Source organism: Meriones unguiculatus, chromosome 2 (assembly GCF_030254825.1).
Source record: "Meriones unguiculatus strain TT.TT164.6M chromosome 2, Bangor_MerUng_6.1, whole genome shotgun sequence".
Taxonomy (NCBI): Eukaryota; Metazoa; Chordata; class Mammalia; order Rodentia; family Muridae; genus Meriones; species Meriones unguiculatus.
Window position 1 is genome coordinate 144,653,675 of NC_083350.1, and position 24,141 is coordinate 144,677,815.

At 44.2% G+C, this 24,141-nt stretch overlaps 1 protein-coding gene across 5 annotated transcripts in view; it reads right to left on the reverse strand.

Annotated features, from left to right (window-relative positions):
- Trpc3 (transient receptor potential cation channel subfamily C member 3) overlaps positions 1–24,141 on the reverse strand; it is a 136,775-nt gene that overhangs the window by 31,167 nt on the left and 81,467 nt on the right. For all 5 annotated transcript variants that reach the window (XM_060378232.1, XM_021655160.2, XM_060378231.1 and 2 more), the window contains 2 exons: positions 14,412–15,183; positions 6,696–6,884 (listed from right to left, as the gene is read on the reverse strand). In XM_060378232.1, coding sequence (XP_060234215.1) covers positions 6,696–6,884; positions 14,412–15,183 — 961 coding nt within the window. The remainder of the gene's footprint in view (positions 1–6,695; positions 6,885–14,411; positions 15,184–24,141) is intronic.

Below are 24,141 nucleotides of genomic sequence, written 5' to 3' on the forward strand. Positions count from 1 at the left end.
CACATGGTATATACTCACTTATAAGTGATATTAGTCATTAAGTACAAAACAAAACAAAACAAAAAACATACTATAAACCACAGACCCCAAAAAGCTAAGTAACAAAGAGGGCCCAAGGGGAGACCCTTGATTTTCATTGAGAAGGGGGTGGGTACATGAAGGGCGGGTAATGGGTAGATGAAAGGGTGGGTGTAGGGGCAGGAGGGCTCAGGTGTGGGGAGGACAGAGGGAGAGTGGGCTGGGAGAGACAACTGTATAGGGGAGGGGCCATATCTGGACCGAGCTAGAAACCTAAGACAATGAAACTCCTAGGAATCTATGGGGGTAACCTTAGCTAAGACTCCTCGCAATGGCGGATATGGTGCCATTCAGGTTGACAGCTATATCCTATAACTATGTGAGACTTCCAATGGAGGGATTGGGGATACCAACCCTGCCACAAAACCTTAGAACCACAATTTGTCTTGCCTACAAGAGGTTCAGGAGTAAAAGATAGAGCAGAATTTGAGGGAAAGGCCAACCAATGACTGTCTCGGCTTGGGATTCATGCCATGAGAGGGAGCCCCCCCCCCGACACTATTAATGATATTCTTCTATGCTTTCAGACAGGAGCCTAGTTGTCATCAGAGAAGCTTCACCCAGTAACTGACGGAAACTGATGCAGAGACCCACAGCCAAACATTAAGTAGAGCTTGAGGAATCCTGTGGAAGAGGGGAAGAAGGACTGAAGGAGCCAGAGGAGTCAAGGACACTAGGAGCAAACCTACAGCATCAAGCAACCTGTGCTCATAGGGGCTCACAGAGACTGCGCTGCCAACCAGAGAACATGCATGGGATGGACTTAGGCCCTCTGCACATATGTAACAGCTGTGCAGCTGGGTCTTCATGTGGGACTCCTACAGTGGGAGCAGGGACTGTCTCTGACTCCGTTGTCTGCCTTAGGATCCCCAACTGAGCTGCCTAGCCTAGCCACAATAGGAAAAGATGCACCTAGTCCTATTGCAACTTGATATGCCAAGGCTGGTTGATACTCACGGGAGGCCGCCCCTTTTCTGAGGAGAAGGGGAGGAGGGATGGTTGGGAGGAAGGGGCGGGGAGAGGGAAGGACTGGGAGGAAAGGGGGGAAGGGAAGCTGTGATCAAGATGTAAATTAACACCTTAACTAATGAGAGAGAGAGAAAAATAAAGAGAGATGCACTGTGTCCATTTGGATGGATGAACTCACTTCCCTTTGGAGTATTCTGCTTGCTATGGCTTGCAATAGCAAGCAATGTCTCCAAAGTTCAGGTATTGTCATGTGACATTCTGAAGAGGTGAGGGAGTAAAAGCCAGAAGAGGTGGTGCCAGCCAACATGCACCATCCATCTGTTGTCTCAGCTAGTGAGAAGGCTGTAGTTAGAGGGTCTCTTGCTTCTAAGAAGTTCAAAGCTGCCTGGGTAACTTAGCAAGACTCTGTGCTTAACAAAAAACCTAAAAACAAGGGCCCTGCTATAATCTTCTGGAGGATACAGCCAGAGGATACAGTGCTCTCACCTTGGGCTTTCTACCCCAGAGCTGTTAGAAGACACTTTGCTGTTCTGTAATTCACCCAGCCTCAGTTATTGTCATGGTGACACAAATGAACAAGACACTGCCTTTCTTGGGGTTTACACTTTACAGAAATATCATAATTGTTGTTGTTGCTATTGTGTGTGCATGTGTGTATGAGCAGGAGGGTGCCATGGAACTAAAGTGAAGGTTAGAAGACAACCTGTTAGTTCTTTTCCACCTCTGTGTAGAACAAAAAGCGTCTTAGGGTTTCTATTGCTGTGATAAAGACCGTAATCAAAAGGAACTTAACAACTCTCAGGTCACAGTCCATCACTGAGGGAACTCAGGGCAGCAGCTCCAGGCAGGAACCTGGAGGCAGGAGCTGAAGCAGAAGCCATGGAGGAGTGCTGCTTACTGGCTCATCCCTCCTGGCTTGCTTGGTCTTTTGAAGTATATATTAACTATTAAATATATATTTGAACAAAGGACCATCTGCCTCGGGGTGCCCCTGCTCGTAGTGAGCCTGGCTCTCCCACATCCCCGCAGACCTGCTACGGGCAATCTGATGGTACCAGTCTCTCGGCTGAGGTTCCTTTTCCCAGGTCAATCCAGCTTGCATCAAGTTGATAAACCAGCCAGGACACAGGGGATTGAATTTAGGTTGCCGAGCTTTCCCAGCAAGCACCTCTACTCACTGAGCCGTCCCACAAGCCTGGTTTTGTGTGTTTTGATTTTGAGACAGGGTCTGAACTCTATAGTCCAAGCTGGCTTAGAGCAGGAAGGAATCCTCCTGCCTCAGCCTCCCTCATGCTGGTATTATAGGTCTGAGCCACTCCCAATACATGAGGATGAAAATAATGCTTTGGTTTGGAACCTTTTCTCCCGACCCTCCTGACGGGGTCATCTTTCAATGTGAGGATGTGCGCTAGGGCAATGAATATCCTTTCTATACAGTGTATATGAGATGACCCACATCAACCCCTATGGCTTTCACCACACACTGCCAACACTTGGTATATGTTAAACCCTAGTATTTCACCTGTCATAAAATTCTAGCCAGCCTGTTTTCTATAAACAGGAACGTAACCTATGCTCGTCTTGAGATATATAATACCACATCTATTGAATCCATTTAAAATCCATACGAATGGATTTTCTCCAACAACTCAAAACCTCTCATACAAATACACGAGGCACATATTAACAAATAAAACCAATACAATATTAGCAAGTGAGAGGAAAATCCCTTAGGAGACTTTTCTTTTCAACAACTTCAAGATAGGGCAGTGACCTTTACTACTTAAATCACTCTATTTCCTGGAAAAATGTCCTATGATACCACACTGCCATAGCTGGCTGCGTCGGGTTTTTATGCTGTTTCCCAACTTCAGTGGACCAGAAAATTGAAGTCATTACAAAAATAATACCCTGATTTGAGGTTTTCTGATTCAAAGAGCAAATGCTTGACACATAATAACATTTCAATCTTCAATGGAACAAAAGTTTTAACAGCATTGCAGAACACACACACACACACACACACACACATACACACACACAAATGACTAATGGGATGTAAGCTGAACCACAAACCAGGGCAGGAGACGGAAAACAACTGAATAAACTTATACTTAAAAATGGTCATGTTATACCATCTTTTTGAACTATCCTCAAGTTGGTGTTCTCGGACAAAAGCCCTTGAGGGAGCTTCAGCTCCTGCCTTTAATGATTGCTAAGTTAGTCACATGTACACTCCTCCTTCTCCTTCTGCACTACTCAGATCTGGGGCATCTTACACCTTCTACAGAGAGGCACATCTGTGGTAACTGAGTGTGTCCCTGTTGCAGCAGGTCTAATTTTTAGATTACTTTTCTGTTAAGGACGAAATTGGAGCATGGGGGAGAACCCTGGGAATGATTTTTCTCTTGAGCCTAGTTTTACAGACTAAATAGCCTACCTTATCCCTTCAACAAATTTCCTACAATAAACATTGCTCACCATGAAGTAGGAAGACTGAGGTGTGCAGGGGATGGGGAACCAAGCTCTGCTTGCATATCACAGAGGTATGATGGGAATAAGAGCTCAAAGGAAGCAAATCGTCTCTACGGCAGAGTAGACACAATGTAGAATTCCTGATAGAATTGCTGAGTTCACCGGCATAACCAGGCACTGTAACTATTCTTTGGGAATAGATTTTTCATCCTAGCATTTGTTTATTTTGGGAGAGGGTTGAAACAGGTTTCAATATGGACCTCAGGCTAGCCTGGAGCTGCTGATCCTCCTACCTCAGCCTCTTCGGTGCTCTTTTAGATTTCTGTATCCTATGAGTGTGAGAGTTTTGCCTGCATGTGCATGGGCACCATGCACATGTCTACGGATGGCTGCAAGCCATCATGTAGGTGCTAAGAACTCTGCCAGAGCAGCAAACTGTCACAACTACTGAAGAATCTCCCCAGCCCCCTTTCCTTCAGTTTCTGTTGATGATTTTTCTACTGTGCAGAAGTCCCAAACTCTGTGTTGTCAAGTGATCTGTTATTTTATTTTAAGAATTATTTTTAAAACATTTTTTTTTCAAAAAATCATACGCACATAGGTGTTTTATCTGCATGTATGTATGTGCTCCACATGTGTACCCAGTGCCCACAGTGGCCAGAAGAGGGTATTGGTCTCCTGGAAGTGGAGTTATGAATGGTTATGAACCACCATGTCGATATTGGTAACCAAACCTAGGTTCCCTGCAAGGACAGCAGGTGCCCTTAACCTCTGAGTCATCAATCCAGTCCCTCAAGATTCCTAATATTATTATATATCAAAAGTCCTTTCCTAAAAAGCATTAAATCCATAGTCATAAATGTATTGCTAATGACACCACATACGTTACAACCTAAACATCAACTTGCTTAAATTAAATAAGTCATTCACTCTGCAAGGTGGGTTGGTTAACAGAAGCACCATTGCAGATGAGCTACTTCTGCTAATACAACACTTTCAATGAAATGATAAAAAGCCTGAGACAACTGAAATCAATTCTCTCCTCTCAGGTGCCAGAGGAAAGAGATTCATATTGCAAGATGCGTGACTCTGTCTGGACACTTTTCTAAAAATGGCTTGCCATCAATCTTGTTCAAAATCATCTTGCCCTCAACATAAGGAAAACCTCACAGGAAGAATGCTCCAAGGAGGCGTTTAATTATCTTAAAACTGATCTGCTCCCTGACAAGTTGTTTCATTTCAATTTCTGGTGAAAATCTTTCCATGTCATTAGTGACTGGCCCCAATCCCATGGATATTACACCTGAAAGTTCTATGTATTGTGATGGAAATGTGTGTGTGTGTGTGTGTGTGTGTATCTGCTCATACCTAGAAGGTGTGGGACAGAGATCTTTCCTCACCCTTGCTTTGTGTTAGAATGTAAACGCTGGCTTAGGTTCCACTGGCAAGAGTTAAATGACAGGTTTGATTTGCAAGAGGTCTGAGGACAGCTGGCCAAGGATTCAGAGTATCAGTGCCAGCACTGGCCACTCATAACAGAGCCAAAATTGGGCCCCCGATACTCCCTTATCAGGTAGTCCTGGGCTTGGATCTAGGCAAGATTTCTGGATGTTTGCTTTATGTAATCTTGTCCCTTTGCCTTTCCTTGGGATTCTGTGAGCTTCCAAGGATTGTTTGCTAAATTATTTTCTGAGAAATCAGTCAGCTGCTCGGGGCGGGACTTACAACAAGGAACGCAGAATTGTCTTTGGTACTTCAGCTTGCTTGATATAAATTCTTGTCACAGAAATGCTGTGAGGTAACATTTAGTGAACCATCACAAAGAAGAATTCCTTGTGATAATCACACGCATGGTATCTCACAGGATCTTCAAACAACTTCACTTCACTGAAGAGTAGCCCAGGACTTCGGTGCTGTCCACATCTAGTCAAGAACCTGCGGTGACACCAGAACTTGAGGCCTTACAGCTTGGATCTACTGCTTGTCCATGTAAGAATGAGAACACACTAGAGGAAAAATGGGAGAAGACATGGCTGTCCCCTGATGACAGGCTCATACTCTAGACACACCCCTCACATCAGCGGCTGCTTTTCCATTTTTCAGCTTCCTCCTTTTAAAAAAAATGATTTATCTTATTTTAAAATTATGTACGTGTGTGTGGGAGATGAGGGCTATTATCCAGCAATCCCCTAGGGCCGGAGTTACAAGCAGGCATGCTGTGCTCAACATGGTCGTTACGAACCACACTCAGGTCACCCGGAAGAGCGGTGCATGCTGATAACCACGGAGCCATTGTCCCAGCCCCTATCGGCTCCACTCAGTAGACCCCCCCTGTTACATAACTCACTTATATTGTCCAATTCCAGAAACTGCGATTTTTCACCATATGAAATATTTTAACTACAATTTTCAAGAATTATTTAACAGCTCAGTGTAAGTTAGTGAATGAAAGCACGTAAGAGTTTTTCCACAGTAACCATAATGCAAATAATTGTGTCTTTATATACAGCCCTGGCATGACTACCTCTGTATCCATGTTACACCATGAGACATGTCATTCAAGCTTGGTAACTCTCAGTTTCCTTCTTAGTATCTTAGCATCTGTCTTACCTGGTTTATAGGTAAAATGAATAACAGGCTTGCAGTAAGGATCAATAAGAGAACATATATTTTGGTATCTTACAATGCATAAAGCAGCAGTATTATCATTATTTTATTTATTTATTTTTGTTTTGTTTTATTTCTGACTTTATTTCTGGTTTGACTTGCTAGGTAGCTGAGGCTGCCTTTGAACTCCTGATTTCCCTGCCTCTACTTCCCAAGTGCTGGGATTAGAGATGTGTGCCACCACGCTGCTATCATTAACGGCATTGAAATTCAGTTTGCAGAGTGCTTGCTTTATCCTTATCCGCTTAAATCACACTGAACTCCAAGACACATAAAAAATAGAGTTCTCTTATGTAAGGAAATTGAAATGTAGAGAAGGCTTATCCTCGATGTCAAGGAGTCCCAGCTCCTCTAACGGGTAACACTTGAGAAGGATCAGAACCCAAGGGCATTTAACTCCACCTGGACGCTTCCCTCCAACTCTCCACCCCTCCTGGCTGTTTGCCAAGTGCCCCTTTGGCTTGCAGCACCACCACTTCCTGTCTGGGGATGAGCGGCTCACGTACCTTTTTGACTTCATACTTAATGGCGAGTTTGACGCGACTCAGGGAAGCTTTGTGCCCGTGTCTCTCCAGGGGCTCTGCTGATTCCAGATCCCCATTCAGAATGGCTTCCACCTCTTCTGAGTCCCGACACAGGTCCAGCACACCCACTACGAAGTCTTTGCACTGCATGGAGAGCTTCCTGTAGTCATTCTAAAACGAGAGGTTTGCTGTTTAATGTCAAGAATTTCTCTAATTCAGTGGCAAGTGTTTGGGATGTAAAGGTGTCTTCACCTCTGGACGGGAAGATGCAGCCCCATCCCAGATAACCAGGCTGGTTACGGCAGTTGCGGATTCTCTCATCCTCACTAAGTTAGATACAGTGGGATTTTCCTGTCCTCACTAAGTTTCCTTGTGCCCAGTGGTACGAAAGCTTGAAAATTATATGGACATCATCTCACCTTGTATGTGGAATCTTTCAAAGTCAAACTCACAGAAATGAAGAATGGAAAGGGTCTTAGCCAGAGGCCAGGAGGGAGAAAGAATCAGTTAAAGGCACAACACGCTAACTTGCTTGCTTGAACCATTGAGCTTCACATATATACTTTATCACTACACTATGTGCTATACCATAATATGTGCAATTATCATTGATCAGTTTCAAATTTAGCTGGGCTGCAGCTCAGTGGTGCAAGGCTTGTCTAGTATGCATTCGGCTCTGAGATTTTGTAGAGGAATTTTCTTTTTAGATAGGGCCTCACTGTAGTCTGGACTGGCCTGGAATTTACCATGTAGCCATACTGGCCTTAAATTAGAAATCTTCTAAGTTCTGCCTACCTAGGACTGTGAGATCACCTGTGTACCATCACACCAGCTTATAAGAACAAAAGTGCTCCAAAAAAGTCAGGCACGATGGCTCACAGGACAAGGACTACCGTGAGTTTGAGGCAAGCTTGGACTATGTAGCAACTCTGAGGTCAGCCTAGGCTACAGTGTAAGACCCTATCTCAAAACATAAAACAAACAAACAAAACAAACAAACAAACACACGAATATTAGCACCAACAAAAAAGTGGCATACACAAATCACTGGTTCATATTAAAAGACAGTGGCAGTATAACTGAACATTTAATGCCATAAATGCTCCTGTTTCCTGTGGCCTCTGTGGAAATGCCAGGGTCCCAGCCTAGAGGGCAGCGAGGGACAGTGGGGGTTTCTGTCAATGCACTGCAGGTTTGGAAGCTGATTTGGAACACTGGGATTTTGTCCTCTTTTGCATTTTATTTTTCTTTCCCCCTCTCTCTATTTTCCTCCTCTTTTGTTTAGGCAATTAACTAGACCCAGAAAGGACCCTTCTGTTACATAAAAGTTTGTTTTATGAAGAAAAAAAAGAAACACTGGCTAAGCACCAATGCTGAACACCAAAAGTCAAAACAAGTTTTATCTCTTTGTACACAAACATTTACTTTGAAGCTAAAGCAGGGCCACTTCTATAATGGAAACTTTCTGAAGCAGCAGGTTGATGCAGACAAGCCACCATATTTGAAAACCATTGTGCTCAGTTTCTTACCCTTGGCTTGCGGGAAACACTGCTTCTCAAATACAGATCTAATACCAACATTATCAGTGGCACCCAGAACCTGTCAGAAATGCAGTTCGTAGGCCCTGCCCTGAGGTAGAACCTAAGGAAAGCCAGCAATTCGATACAAGTCAGAGTTTGCAAACGACTGCTAACAACTGAAGGGGAGGGGTGTCCCAATAGGGAGACATCTTTTTGGGTTGGCTGAAGGGCATGCTATCTTTCCTTGCAGAAACGGAGGGAGAGAAATGGCTGATTATACGGCATTGGATTCTCCAGGTTACAGACCATCAATACCTGAGAGAAAAGTTTCCAGGCCACCGGAACTAACACTTGGCTAAAAATAATCTGTGACACTTTAACTTCATTTGCATATTTATTTGGTGTGATGGATGGTTGGCAGCCTCCCTGTTACCTTCTCAATGGAGTTCTATTTTTAGCCCATTGGATCCAGTTTAGGTACCACTGACCATCTCCTGGGGAAGGGCCTCACTTTTAGATACCCCATTTCTACCTTGATGACTTTGACTAAAATTTGAGCCTATAAAGTTAAACCAGACACTCTGTAATTCCAACATTTAAGAAGCTGAGGCAGGAAGACGGCAGGAAGCTAGTCTGGAAGCCAGACCCTGGCTGAAAACAATTTTAAAGTTAGCCACATAATAATTTAATTGATGGGCTTGAAGAGAATAAAATTCCTTATATTAAAGCGTTTTGAGACACTGTGTCTCAAAGTGACACTTCACACAGAAAAATTTCTAGGCTTCAAAAAACATCATACTTTAATGCAGTGGCTCCCAACCTCCGGGTAGCAACCCTTTGGAGGCTGCATATCAGATATTTATAATACAGTTCATAACAGTAGCAAAATTACAGTTATAAAGTAGCAACAAAATAATTTTATGGTTGGAGGAGGGGTCACCATGACATGAGAAACTGTATTAAAGGATCGCAGCATTAGGAAGGTTGAGAACCACTGCTTTAAAGGAAGATGTGAGGAATTTCAATTTTCTTCCCCTAAATACTTTGATAAGGTAGGCAAAAACCACACCACCAATTAAAATAAACAACGAGAAGAGAGAGAATGTTTAAAGGCTACACAGGCTGGAATAGTTTCCACTTCAGATATCAGTAACTTAGACAAAGGATGTAACAGTTAATCCTTATTCCCTCATAAGGGAACAGATGAAACAAATAAGACTCAGTCTCCATTCAAGCTGGTACCATGTACCTGATACTATTAATAAAACGTGCAGCCTCTGGTTTCTCTGCACTGTGTGTGTCAGTTAACATCCATCTGCCTTCCATTCCTGAAAGCTAATGCAATATTTTATTATAGCTTACAGAAGTATTAAATCCATGATGTTTCCATATAAAGCTCCCTTCTTAATACAGTGTTGTAGATGAAATTTCCTCATGTCATTTGTTTTTTATTTTTTTATTTTTTGGTTCAGAGCGTTCTGTGAAATTTGGTGTGACAGAGGCCGGCCATTTTTCTATCAATCAGAAGTCAGAGGAACTTCCCATGCTTTGAGACAAATCTATAGTGATACACCAGCAGTGTTTCATTAACTCTTAAAATTACAACCTGGAAGCTGCTCAGCTTTAAAGAAATCTGTGTGACTTTTCGAATGGCCCGACAGATCAGTCAGGAGAGGAACAAACAAAATACCGCAGTGATCATACTAGTAAGGATGATGGTCTGTTTGCACCATAGGTTAACCATTTACTGCTGGAAGGTGTCTGCTGCTCAAGCACAAAAAAAAAAAGCCACAGGAGTAGATTAACAGTGATTTTTTTTTTTTTAACACGGGGTGCTGCTCTGTTGGCCAGGGTGGCTCCTGGCTCGATGCTCAAGGGATCCTTTTGTCTCACTCTCCTTAGTAGCTGGAACTAAAGGCATGAGCCACTTCTCCTGGCCCATGGTGATTTCCTCCCTCCAGTCATGGCTTTTTTGATCTATCCGGAGTGCTCAAGGAAAGCTGGAGAACCCTGGCCAGTCACACCCTTCCGTCTCCTGCTAACGCCTGCATTGTGTGCCTGTGCACCCTGAGCCCCTCCCTGCCTCTCATGGCTTCACAACTCAGATCAAATAGACACCAAGCTGCCCTCGATCTAATTCTGTAGAATCGTCTTCATGGTACTTTCCCAGCTCAAGGGCCCTCTATTCAAAGTCAATAGGTGACCAGAGCAGAAATTCAAAACTCCAAGGACCTGTTAAACTGGAGGCAGAGCAATGAATTCCAGTTGCTCTGCAGCCTCTCCCACTCCTGCTAACATGTCTGGCTTAATCTCCAGTTCCCATCTTTTTTATGTGAAGGAGGAACACCGACATTCAACGCCAAGCAAACATGCAGCTGCCAGGCCTCTTTACCGACAGTCACAGGGCCCTGCCGTCCTGGGCTCAAGCAAGGCTTCTATCATATGCCAGCTGTGGAATCTTTTGAGATTTCCTCAACCTTCCTCCTAAGTGGAATCCTCCCTTCTTTTTGTCCTGAGAGGACTAAATGCTGAGCGCATGTTTAGTCCAAGTTAGGAAGCTTAGGAGTGCTTCTGTGTTGGAAGGTATGTTATTTTGGACATAAAGCCCATGGCTGGGGCTGAAGAGATGGCTCAGTGGCTTAGAGCACTGGCTCTTCCAGGGAGCCCGAGTCTGGTTCCCAGCACTTACATCGAAGCTTAGCATACCAGCGGACAAGCTGACACCTTCCTCCAGCCACCGAAGGCACCAGGTACACACATGGTGCACACACATGCACGCACAGGCAAAACACTCATACACATAAAGTAAACATAAATAATCCTTCAATAAAATGAAACCTGGGACGAGGATCCAAGATGCTCAGGTCTAGTTTAGTCACTGTGACATTGACCCTGTGACATTTCTCACTTGTGATATGAGAGGTCTGTATGACTGGATGATTCCCAGAGTCTCTTCCTGATGTAAAAGGCTGTCTAACCTTGGGTCATGGCCATTTTCTTTTTTTCCTTCTAGCTCTACTATGACAGACCAGAAACTGCTTTCTACTTTGAAAGAAAAACTGAGGCACAGGGGAGGCAGATAGCCTCTTGTTGTTTCATTTATTTATCTATCTATTTATTTAAACCAAACATGTGTACTACCAGCTCAATTAGAATCTGGAAATTTCAGTTTGTTTTCCTGTACCTTAGTAAACAATCGGTTTCCTTGCCATTGATGATTAAACCCAAGTCTTCACTTCTCTGAACAGCTGCAGACATCACTTGCGCATCCAAACTGTTTCTTTAATAACATGTCACTGGGCTGTCCTCTGTCAATTCATCTAAATCTACAACCTCAAGTGCTCAGTCTCCTGAGACAATGACCTTCACACGTTCTTTGTATTCTCCGAGGGACTGTGGGAAGTGCAGAGGGTGAGAGAGTGTACTCCAGGTCATCAATGAGAGGCTAGGAATAGGTGTCCGAGAGGGGAAGACATCCCCTGTGCTTCACCAGGGAGCAGTGCATTGCCTGTTTCTTCATTTTCAGGCCAGGGCTCTGAGCTGAAAAGCCCTCTGGGAAGGAACAGCACAGAACAGGGCAAATTAGGTTACCTGCTTTCCTCAGCAACTTGCTTTGGTTGTCCTGTCCTGTCAGAGTACAGGGGAGCTGGGTTAGCGCTCTGACTGTCTAAAGCCCTGACAGATAGATGAGAGGACAAAGGAGAGATAGGATAAGAAAGGACCAACAGAGATGGCGAAGGCTGGGACAGAAACGGCACGCGGTCAGGCGCAGTGACTCTGAGTTTCCAGAGACCGGCTCCCGGGCAGCACTCTGCCCTCTCCAGCTTGCTCTGGAAGCTGAACTGGAGAACATGGAGACACAGATGGCTTTCGCATATCCTCGGCCAGGCTGTCTAACCTTGGAGACTCAGGTGTGCTTTCTCCTCTCGCTTTTTTCACTTGCGGTATTTTCCCACCTTCAGAAGGTTCTCAGGGTAAAGCAGATTCTAATCTAGGCATTACTAATATGGATTTAGCTGGCTTCAGGGGGAAACTATGAATAACAAATTCCCTTCCATCACTCCGCCGAGGAGACTTCTCTGAGTGGAACTGCAAACATCACCATCTTTAGTAAATTATTAAAACATAATCCTAGAAAATATTCCCTTTTATGGAATTTCTCTTGCAGAGTTTCAACATATAATCGAACAAAGTACATAAAACAGGTTTCTGTGATGTTTGAAGTGTCAAATAAATTTAGAATTATGCTTGTATGACTATCTCAAAAATAGATGATGTTTGAAAGTATTTTTTTTCTACTCTTTCTGATAACTTCAAAGCTTTAAATTTGTCCTCCCTGTGCTCTGTCTAAAAGGTTTTCAGGCCTGGTGTGGTGGTGTATGTGTGAAAGCCAAGCACTTGAAGGTGGAAGAATCAGAAGCTCAAGGTTATCTTCAGCTACAGAGCAAGTCCAAGGCTATCTCAGGCTACACTGAGACACTGTCTTAAAAACTCAACAATGAAATAAAAACAAATTTCATCTTGGAAATAACTCTTTTCCAGTAATACATAATGGATGTCCTCATAGGGAGTATATATCAAGAGAGACTTATTTTATTCTTTGATTTTCCCACATTTCCCCATTTTTTTTTCACAATTAAATGGGCCGTTTTATACCAGAATGAAAGCATGAATAGGTTAACAAGATTGTTATACTGAGGCAAGAGCTCCACCAAGACACAGTGTGCGCTGACCAACACCGGGCGTGGGGGTGGGGGTTGTTGTGGATCAAAGCGCGCAAACTAATTTATACCGTTTTCTTGAAACCCCAGAGACAGCAGATTTTCCTTTGCTTGAATTATATTGCCAATTGCACTTGAAAAAAAAAAACCTCACTTACCCATGAAAACCTGTATTAAGATGTGAAGAAGAATAACGACTCATCCTGATGCTATCACCCTATGCTAAAAAGCTTTACTGAGCATCCTGTCTGGTGCCGAGGGACTAGAGCTTACAACCACCTCCTTATGTAGAAAACAGAAGAGTGGAAATCTGCTGAAGAGTGCTCACAGAGTTTTACCTAACAGCCAAGGACCCACTTTTCCCTGGAGTTAAGGGCTAGGACCACTTAAAACTCACAGGAGGGGATGGCAATGGAATAAAAATTTAAAACGGTCCATCACTAATACAGCATTTTCATAAAATAATAGTGATTGACATTAAAAAAACGTAACATTAAAAAAAAGCTATTAAAGCTGAAAATCCCTCTGACGAACAAACCACTTCGCTGTCTTTGTGTTTCTGGGTTGATCCAGAAGTCACAAGTCACCACTCTAAATGTCCATGGAACTCCAAGTGTCCCATTAATGATTCGACATTAACAACAACATAGCTCCAGTAGTATTCCGTATTTGCTTTTTGAATTTTGATTCTGGTATGGGTGTCCAGTTTTGGCTTTGCCGTGTGACACTGTCATACTGTCATCCACAAATGTGCTCAGTAGAAGTCATAGCTACCCTGGGACACACACAGCCTATGAAGCACACGCTGGACACGGCTACACCTAAAAATATAGAAACAGAACTTCAAAGAGACAACCACTCCATCCGGGAAGAGAAAGAGGAGCCCCACCTCACTGGGATGCCGGGCAGCCTTTTGAGACACACAGCTCAGGGTGGAAAGTAAACCTGTCAGTGCTGGGCAACACCAGGCAACAGAACAGAGAGAATCTAGAAAGGAGACAGACTCGTCCAATCCCCATTTTAGCAAAAGAGGACACAGACCCTGCGAGGTTTAATACTTAGCCTGACGACTGCTCTTTAATACTGTGTTATATGTCTCCAATGTGAGTCTAAGAGGAGAAAAAAAGAATTGCAGTGGCTCCTTTAATGCACAGCAAGGCAAGTCTTGACGGTACATATCTGTGACCTTAAGCACTAGAGAAGCTGAAGCAGGGGAATTGCTCTGAGTTCCTGCCTATGAAGGGATTTGAGGTTTGAGGGCACCCTAGGACCCAGTCTAAACCAGAGAGAAGCCGGACAGGGTTAGCATATATAAACCCAACATTTGGGAATTTTAGGCCAGCCTGAGCTGTGAAGCGAGGATCTATCTCAAACCAGACAAACAAAATCCCAACAGAGCATCAAACAGCGGGCAGAATTGACCCTGGCAAGCAGGTAGGGGCCTTCCACAGGCCTACCTTGAATTCCTTCTCTATGTTGGCCAGCTTGGCCAGCTCGTTGCTGAGTTCCAGGGCCGTGAGCACTGGGTCCTCGCTGGACAGCGATAAGTATGCTGGGCTGGCCAGTCCCTTGTAGGCGTTGATCCTAGACCTTGAGTGGCTGAAGGCGTCAAGCCGTTGCTTCTCGGCACATTCGGCGCAGCGACAGAAGTAGTCGTGCGGCCTCTCGATGCGCGCACCCTTGAGCAGGAGCAGGTGCACCACCTCGTACTTATGGCAGTGCGCCGCCAGGATGATGGGCGTGATGTCGGGCGAGAAGCGCGTGCCATCCTCGTCGTAAGCGTAGAAGTCATCATCCCGCAGTTCCTGCTCGCAAGGGCTGAGCGTCAGGCGCCGGCTGGCGGCAAAGCCTGGGTGTCCGAGGATGGCCTCCACGATGCGCACGTAGCCCTTGCTGATGGCCAGCAGCAGCGCGTCGCCGATACGCGCCAGGTTCTCCTTCTTCAGCAGCAGCTCAGTCACCTCCAGATGCTCATTGCCCACGGCCAGCTGCAGCGCGTTCTGGCCCATGTAGTCCACGCAGTTGACATTGAGCGTGCGTGACTCCTCCAGCATCTTGCGCACCACAGGGATGTTGCCGTACTCCGCGGCGTCCAGGAAGCGCTCCTCCTCCGCTGTGAGGCTGGGTCCACGAGCGCCGAACATGAAGGCTGGGCCGCGGACCGCCTGGCGCCGGCCCTTGTCACGCATCCCTGCTGTGCGCCACCTGGATGGGCTGCCCTCCGAGGACCTGGACAGTGGGGCGACAAGACAACGTGGGACTTGGAAGCCGACAGCTTTCTCCCCCAGCAGACCCAGCAGACAGAGTAACCATCTCAAGTGATTGCATATTCTAAACCAACACTACCCACTCTGCCCAGTGTTCAGGCTGAGGGCCACCTCGCAAGCATTAGCTTTGACTTCTTAAGAGGAAGCGTTCCCCCACCAATTGATAAACTAACAATAGGATTCATTTTTGCATCAATCCGGACAAGGTTTACCAAATATAAAACCCAAGCATCAATCTAGATATACTTCATTGAAAATAACTCTCGTTATAATAAGGGTTGTTTAATTACCGAAATCATACGTTTGCCTTTTGAACAAGAAGGATTTTTACCCAGGGATTAAAGAGCGCTAGTGTTACTTTGTGAACGCAGCTGCAGGTTTGCTCCTATCACCAGAACAACGCGGCCTGAAATCCTCCCCCAGCCACACCGACTGAGATCTAACTGCAGCGAAGCCGTGCCATGAACTGATGCGGGAAGCAACTTCAGTTCACGTCTTCATTTTTATGAGCCTGGGTTACAGCCCAGAGGGTGCTGGGCATGGCCAGGTAAATTGGTGAGACCAACCACCACAACTATCCCTCACCCAGCACTGGCTGCCAGGGAAGAGCCCTTGGCCCTCCCAATCGCAGGTCCAGTTCATTCTGCCTTCAGATAGAAAAATAACAAAATGAATTTCATGCACTTACCCCTCCCTGGTTAAACACACACACACACACACACACACACACACACACACACACACACACAAATAATGAATAATGCCAGGCTCATGGCACAGACCTACAGTCTCAGCTACTGGGGAACTCTAAAGCAGGAGGACTTTAAAGTTCCGGGCCAGTCAGGGAAAACTGATCTGTAACACGTTGTCTAGCAAGAGCGAGGCCCTAGTTTCAACCCCCAGTACTGCAAAAACAGTAAACAAAGTGAAAAGTTCCAGATTTTGAATGAGTTTATAAATAAAAGCTTTTGTAAGTGTTCTGAGTCTTTGAAAAGCATTGCAAAATAAATGATATAATTTTAACATTGTGGTTATCTGGAACAGCTCAGTGATTTATACAGTTTAGTGGTCAAATTTTGTACAAATATTATACAAATCTTTATCTTTACCTTTATCCAGTTCCAAGAGGTTTTTTCTTTTTCCAAATAACTTTCTTTAAAAAAATCTGTAGAATTTCTTTTGGTATGACCTATATCAAAAGGTATCGTTTAGGCTTTTTTCCATATTACTGACTTTTGAAGCAAATAAACCAAACTTAAAAGTGAATGACCAGGAAAGTACTTGCTTTAATTCTGTCAAATATATTTCAGAAACATCTACCACTGAAAAGTGTACTCACAGAGCCAGGGTTTGAAAATGCATGAGACAGAATAGCAGCCTCTCGGGGAGCCTGGCTAATTAGGGAGCTTCTCCAGCAGAGAGAGTGGGGGTGCCGACACCCAGATCTCAGCTCTGTAGGCTCCAGATGCAGAGAGGAAGACACAAGCCCCAGGCAGCTTCAAAGCGAAGAAGAGGCAGACTTTCCAGGGGTGAGGAAAACAGAGGTGCCCAGTAAAGGTGTTAATGTGCCCCAGTGCGGAGCAGACTTCTGGGACATTTCACTTCAACTACCTGTCTGGTGTAAGAAAGCAATAATTGCGCTTGAGAAAACAAGGCAAGATATTCCCAGCTGCGGTTTCCCTGCAGCTCTGGGAAGTGGGACCGAAGAACAGGGGAGGGGACTTCTACCTTGCACTTGAATCTTCATACACAGTTTGAAGAGTTGTATGCATAGTTTAAAACTGACAAGTATTTGTGTTTTAACCGTTATTGACAATTACCTTAAGATATGGGTCACCATCACATTATAGCCTGTTTGCAGCTGAGGAAGCAGAGTATAGGGGTGTGGTATGTAGGCTGGCGAGGGAGACAAAGGAAGGGCTCAAGGCTGGCAGAAGGTTTTTAGATGGGCACAAAGCAGAAAGCAGAGTTTATTCGCCGAAAAGTACAGAAGAGAAGTTCAAACTCTATAATAAAGACTTCAGGAAAATCTTATATTACTGAAGATGATTTATTGACATTAATGATATTCATTTCACTGGGGCAATATTCTTACAGTTAAGTTATAGGCTGAGGTTTGAATGGTTAGAATTTCCACGATGTTTAAAAGATCTTGTTTCTGTCATTGGTGATATGTTGATATTATCTAAGGCTAACAGAATATAGAACCAGAGTATGTCTACAGAACTCCAACTTATATTCACATGGGTTATATTTGGGAAATGAATTCTGTTGAACTATCACATCTTAATGAACAAGATTTTTAATTTAATGACTTGCCTACAAAGAATTATAAATTATAAATCATAAGGTTATAAAGAACCTCACATTTTTTTCTTTTTTTGCAAGAGATTGATTTGAGAATACTAGAAAATGACTATTTCATAAATTTTCTCTGATATTTCTTAGTATTTTTGTGCTCTTTTGCTCTCTTTATTTTTTTTTAAACAGTGTGTCTCTTAATCATGCTGCAGCTGAGGCTGTTCTAGAATTCACTATATAGTCCAAGTTGGCCCTGAATCCATGGTTGCCTGCCTTAGCCTCCCAAGTACAGGGATTGTAGGCATGAGCAACCACGCCTAGCTAATATTTAAAAATCTTTTAAATGCAAGTCATAGAATATGATGTTGAAGAATACACACATCATTACACAGTTGCTCACTATTCGTTGTTGTTCTGTTATTTGGTAAGAACAGCTAACATCTGCTCATCTGTCATGAATCTCATCTACTGTACAATTTTATTACCTAGAGTCCCTGTGCTACAAATTAAATATCTTGTATTTCTAAGTTTTTCCTAATCTTCCTTTTTCTCAGACTCTTTATCTCTACAATGCCTATTGAATGCCTCTGACTTTAGTACTACGGTAGTTTAATGACAATGACCCCCACAGGCTTAAATGTTTAAATGCTTGGTTAGTGGAACTGTTTGGGGAATGTTAGGAGGTAAAGCCTTGGTAGGGCAGGTGTGGGCTTGTTGGAGGAGGTGTGTCTTTGGGGGTTGCCTTCAAGATTTTAAAAGCCCACACTGCATTCACTTTTTAACTGCCACCTGTGGATAAAGACGCAAAGCTCTCTGCTAACGCTCCAAACATACCTACCTCTAAGATGCCATGTTCCCCACCACAACAGCCATGGACTAACCCTCTGAAAGCAAGGCCCCACTTACTTTGTTTAAACACTTTATTTTGCAAACATTGCCTTGGTCATGGTGTCTCTTCGTAGACTAGAATAGTAACTGGTATAAGTTCTGTACTGCAGAAGTTAACTGACTGAGCCCCACTCTTTCTTTAAAAGATCCCGAGAGCTACTTAAGTGTGAGGTCTGATCTCTCAGTCAAAGCAAACTCAAAACAAAGCATGCCTTACATCGTCACTTGAAAATAAAAGGGTGAGCGAACGCTGCACACTTCGTGTGCCTCACAGCAGGAGAATCCTTGAACTGTTCCTGTGGAGCAGAGACAGGCTTTCTTCATCAGGACTGACATAGAGGGCAAGCCTCAGTGGGTAAACAGTCCAATGTCAGACGTCCTTGACATGCGACTTCCGGCTCTTGAAATAGGAAAGGAAAATGCCAAACTCCGACAGAATATTTTCCTAAGTTCTCCCCTCCTCTTCAGACCCTCATGCTTTGGGTCTACCCCGTCAGCTCTTCGAAGGCACTCTGAAGGGACTTCCTTCCCACAAAAGCATTGGAGGCAGTACTGACTGAAAGTACAAATTCTGCAAGGCTGTGTTTGGGCTCCTTCACTGGTGCTAATGTGGGCAGCTGGGGCATCTGAATACTACAGACTGAGCTCTCTCCTTCTAGGTTCCACCACTGAACCCACAGGAGGTCATATGGGGAAAGCAGCTGTCTATTTGCAAGCCAGTAAGAGACCCCACAAGAACCTGACCATGTCAGCTCCCCAACCTCAGAATTCCAGGCTCCAATACAGTCAGAGATCTCTGTTGAAGATAGTCTCCAGGGCTTTACTGGCACAGCCCAAATTGAATAAGACACTTTACATTTGTTTAAAGCTTTTTTTTAATGCTTCTTGGAATCTTTGTATTTGTACAAACATTTAAGCCAATGAACAGTTCTTCTGGGAACTATTTTTGTACAGCCATTGGGAATCTGCTCCACTCTACTCAGAGGCAAACATGCAAGCAACACGCCCCAGTTGTCATAACTTTCCGTGGCGTCATCTGCACTCTCTAACAGTGTTTCTACAACTGTGACTGAGTTCCACCTGAAGCGTGTGCTAAAAGGCAGATTCCAGCCAGTCTTTTACTTTTTTTAAACAAAGGAACTGATTCTACATCTCCCAGGGGTGGGGCCATGCCTGGGAAATGTATTTTAATTGAACACCCTTGGCAATTAATATGTATACTAAAATATGGGCGCTTGCACCATAAACCAACAGAACTACTCCGTATTAATGACCCTGGGTTATGGGGCTTTTCAGCACTTGTCACACTGGCCCTGATTAAAAAAAAAAAGTCGAAATGATGTGTTTGAATAGCAAAGGCTAAGGGACATACATTAATTGAGGGTTTTTGTTGTTGTTGTTACTATTTGAAGTAACTGAAAGCAGCGCATTAGCAAACACCTCTTCAGTGCCTCTGCTGCACAGGTTCCCAAACAGCGAGGTCATTTCTTACTTGTCATTACTATTTAAAGTTTGATCTCTTCACAAGGCACTGCGGCGTGCTCCAGGGATAATGATAAGACACCCTGTAGCCTACAGAGTGCCTTTACCTGTGACCATTTAACGACACATCTCGCTTTGTCAGGAAGTGAAGCTTTTAAAAAGGGTTATTGAATTGAGAAGCTGAAGATACTGTCGGTCATGGCACTCATTATGCCTTTTATGAGGATTCAAGTGCTAAGGTCAAGTCACTCCTGTGTATCAAGAAGCCTCTTTCTAGACGAATTCTATCTTCTAACTTACACTCTGTGTATTTTAAAGATGACTAAACTTATTTAAACCTGAAAGCAGTGTATTAGCAAACACCTCTTCAGTGCCACGGTTGCACAGGTTCCCGAATAGCGAGGTCATTTCTTACTTATCATTATCCCTGGAGCACATCGCACATCTGAGGAGAAGTGTCTGGGCAATGAAGCTACCTGTCTCCCCATGGGACTTAAGGTTCCCAATACAACTAGCCATCCAGTTACTTGGGAATATCCAAGTCAAACCAGCATTCCTAACGCATATCTCCAAGTCCCATTTAAGCTGGGAAACTTGAGGGTCATCTATAGCAGGGATTTGATCCTACCAGTCACAAAGTCCTGACGCTTCCATTCAGGGATGTCTTCTTGCTGGATCTGTCTTTCCATCCTCGGCTGAGCCACCCTCCAGGGTTTCCTCAAATCACCACTGGGCTATCACAGCAGCTTTGCAGCAGAAGGTCGCGGAAGCAGGCCAGCCTCAGTGAGCACCTGAGCTGCCCGCTGTGCTTGCGGGTGGCACTATCAGATTTAATTCCCCTATCAATGCTATGAGGCAAACTTGTTTTCTCTGCCTCATGCATATGAAAATTGACCTAAAAAACCTTCCCAAGGTCACCATCCAGTAAAGTGCAAGTGTGGGAGAGGCTGGAAATGTATACTTTGGTGTTTCCTGGGGCTCCCAATCCTCTTTACGCCCACAGTCACTCCCATAATGCTGTCCTTCTCCGACACTGCTCTATCAAACCACATTTTTTTTCGCAGTCCCCTATTACATATTTCTGAGACAAGACCCCTCTAACTAACTTTAAGGAATGTCCACGGCTCCGTGCTCAGGCTATCCAACCTTGCTCTCAAATCCATCCTTCTCCATCCTGCAAACACAAAATCCCTCTTCCTTCTACTCTATCAAGGCTATTTTCTAAGGACGTGTTAAGATACTTTCTTATTTTGTGTCTCCAAAGGGTCCTGCCCTTGTTGGGTGAGTACCTTTCCTGTTTCCGGAAGACTGGGTGTGCAATGCAAGTGAAGATCAAGTGAATATTCTGGGTTTTACAAGAAAAAGTGGGGTTTTATGAGAAGAATCTGGGGAAAGAGAAGGTTTCCTTAGCTGTATCTGCTCAGTTCCTTCATTCTGAAGGACCCTCACCACAGAATGAGCTCATCATATGGACAGTTCTCTCACTTTCTACAGCAGGACATGATGCTCTCTGTCCCAGGAAAGACAAGAACAAAGTGAATAACAGGAATCACAAGTGACACGTGGAGTCAGGAGGGTCAGGATGGGTGGGTAGAGGTGCTACACAGCGGGAGCTTTTTCCCTTGCACTCCTGACTCCCGTGTGGGGTGCACTGAGAGCTGAGAGCCAGGGAGCCTGCATCAAAGCCAGGATGCTGCGCCAAGCATGGGCGGACCACTGGTGCTGAGATGGAGGATGCTCTGGACACTGGGGACAGCAGCTGTAATCCAACAGAGAGGGAACGCTTTTTCCTTACCAGGCAAAGCGGACAGGATTAAGTTGCTTACACTGCCAAGAGACACCCAAGTGCGTGTTGAACACATCTCGGAGACAAAAAAGTATCAAAGGTTCTCACCAATTCACAACAGCTTCTGGATATAGGACATCATAGCCCATTGCCACCATAAGAACCAAACCAGCACGAGAACAGACTTTATCTAATAAAGCAGAGGAAACATAGCTTTCATCTATCGAAAAATATCTGATCATGGTCCCCAGAGACACAAAAACCCACCCCTGGTGTTCACACAAGAGCAGGGGAAGGGATAGCTTCCTGGGAGTATTGAAAATCATCCAAAGAACATTTTCACTATAGCATCAAATGGCTAAATGAGGCCAGCTTTCCAGCATCTCGCCAAGCATGCTCAATGATGGGGCACAGAAGGGCCACGCAGGGTTGAACCTCTTTGGAGACTGGATGGAGAGTCTCCCGACCCAGGAAGTAAAATCCCTAATGTGCTGGCTCAGGGTACAGAAAGACACTGCCTTAGTTGGCCAGATCCCTGTGTATTTAGAGCAGATCTTTTCTCCCTGTCAGCTCATGTAACTGTTTAATTGCTTAATTAACTTAATTGCTTAATTTATTGATTGCTTAATTTACTTACTGAATAAGTATCTGTTTAGTAAGCAAACAAAACAAAACAAAACAAAACCCTTAAAACTAATTTATACCACATATTGGATATTGGATTATACCGTCTCTCGTATTTAGCCGGCTGAAGACTCAAAGCAAGGCTCCGCTCATCTTAGCTGCTGAGCTATCTCTTGACTCTGCGATGCTTGCTTCTGGAATGTTCCTCCTGTTGTCGTTTCCATGCCTGAATATCTTAATTCTGCCATTTGTCAATTCAGATCCCTTTTCCTGTCTCAGTCCAGCTCACCTCTGTCTTAAGATACAGAGCAAAGCTTCTGTGACCAACAAGACTCTTTCATTTGGGAATGTTGAGACTTCCTGCACTTTGACCCTTTCTGTGCTTGCCCTTGGTCACACGAGCCTGAGCATCTGTCCTATGGATAACCCCAAGGCTGAGATGACTTTTTTTCTCCATGATTTTTCACTCCTGTGTTAGGCTCTTGGGGGTGGGGGGGTTGGCACTTAAAGTTCTTAGGCCACCTCTACAAGGCCTAGAGCAGCCCAGACAATATTTAAGACACTTGCTAGTTGATACTACTGCTGCTGAATGCTAAGTAAGGTCCCAGAGGTCCCAGGGAGGTAGGGAGTTAGATCACGACTCAGAGGTCTTCTCTCAGATGCCCTGTATGTTACATGCCAGCAAGAAAAAAAAAATCAAATTGAAAAGCAAAATAGTATCATGAAATTATATGCTAACTTTATGTTAGAAAATTTTGACTCTATAGTGAACAGCTTTTTTTTTTTTTTTACATTTTTTTATTTTTATTTGTTTTATTTCCAAAGTGGAGTAAATCTTAGGAAATTCATCTTCACAAAACCCTTTTTTAAAAATTTTTAATTATACTTTATTTACTTTGTATCCCCCCCTCTAGTTGCAAACAGCTTTTAAAATGGCTCTCGGGCTTGGCTCCTAATCACCTTGAGACAATCATTTGGTGACAAACATTCTACATTAAAATGAGATAAAGGGTTAACCAACTACTCAGTCTGTGTAGTAAGCAAACCAACAAAGTGATACAATTGGTGATAGCCGTGGCAATGAGAATAGCATGGAAAATGTCTCGATGGGTCACTTTGCCGTGCCGAAGAAAGAAGCTGAACCAGCTGGCCAGAACCCACCACTCACGTTGTGAGGGGCAGACAGGCCACAGGTGCGAAATGAACCCCAGCTCTCACATTGGGACAAGAAGCAGCCGCTAAGCTATTTGTGGTACTACAGACAGTGGTGTGGGAAGCTGCAGGCTCTGACAAAGGACCTAAAAATTACCAATGGAATGTCAAGTAACAGACAATTTGTAGTCATCCTAGCAAGCAGCACCTGCCGCTGTAAGAATATGTACCATCTTTTCAGCATGCTTACACAACAGGTGACTACAAGGAAGAGAAGAATCCGTCAAACAGCTCAAGACTCGCAGCTCTTAACGTACGCGGTCATGGAAGAAAAGAAGGACACTGGAGCTACTCTGAACTTCTGCAGCTCCCAAGTGCATCAGCACTGCTGAGTCTACAAGTGCCTACACCCATTGGATGTCACAGCCCATCATCACCATAACAACCAAACCACAGTAGAAGATTCTTCATGTAACAGAGAAGAGGGTTTAGCCTTCATCTCCAAAGATTCCCACGCAGGGCTGGAGAGATGGCTTAGCAGATAAAGGTGCTGGCTGACAAGTTGACAAGTTTGAGTGTCTGGTCCCACGCAGTGGAAGAAGAGAACCACTGACTCCAGCAAGCTGTTTTCTGGCCTCCATAGGCCCCCACACCAATAAACACATGAATGTTACAAAAAAAGATTTC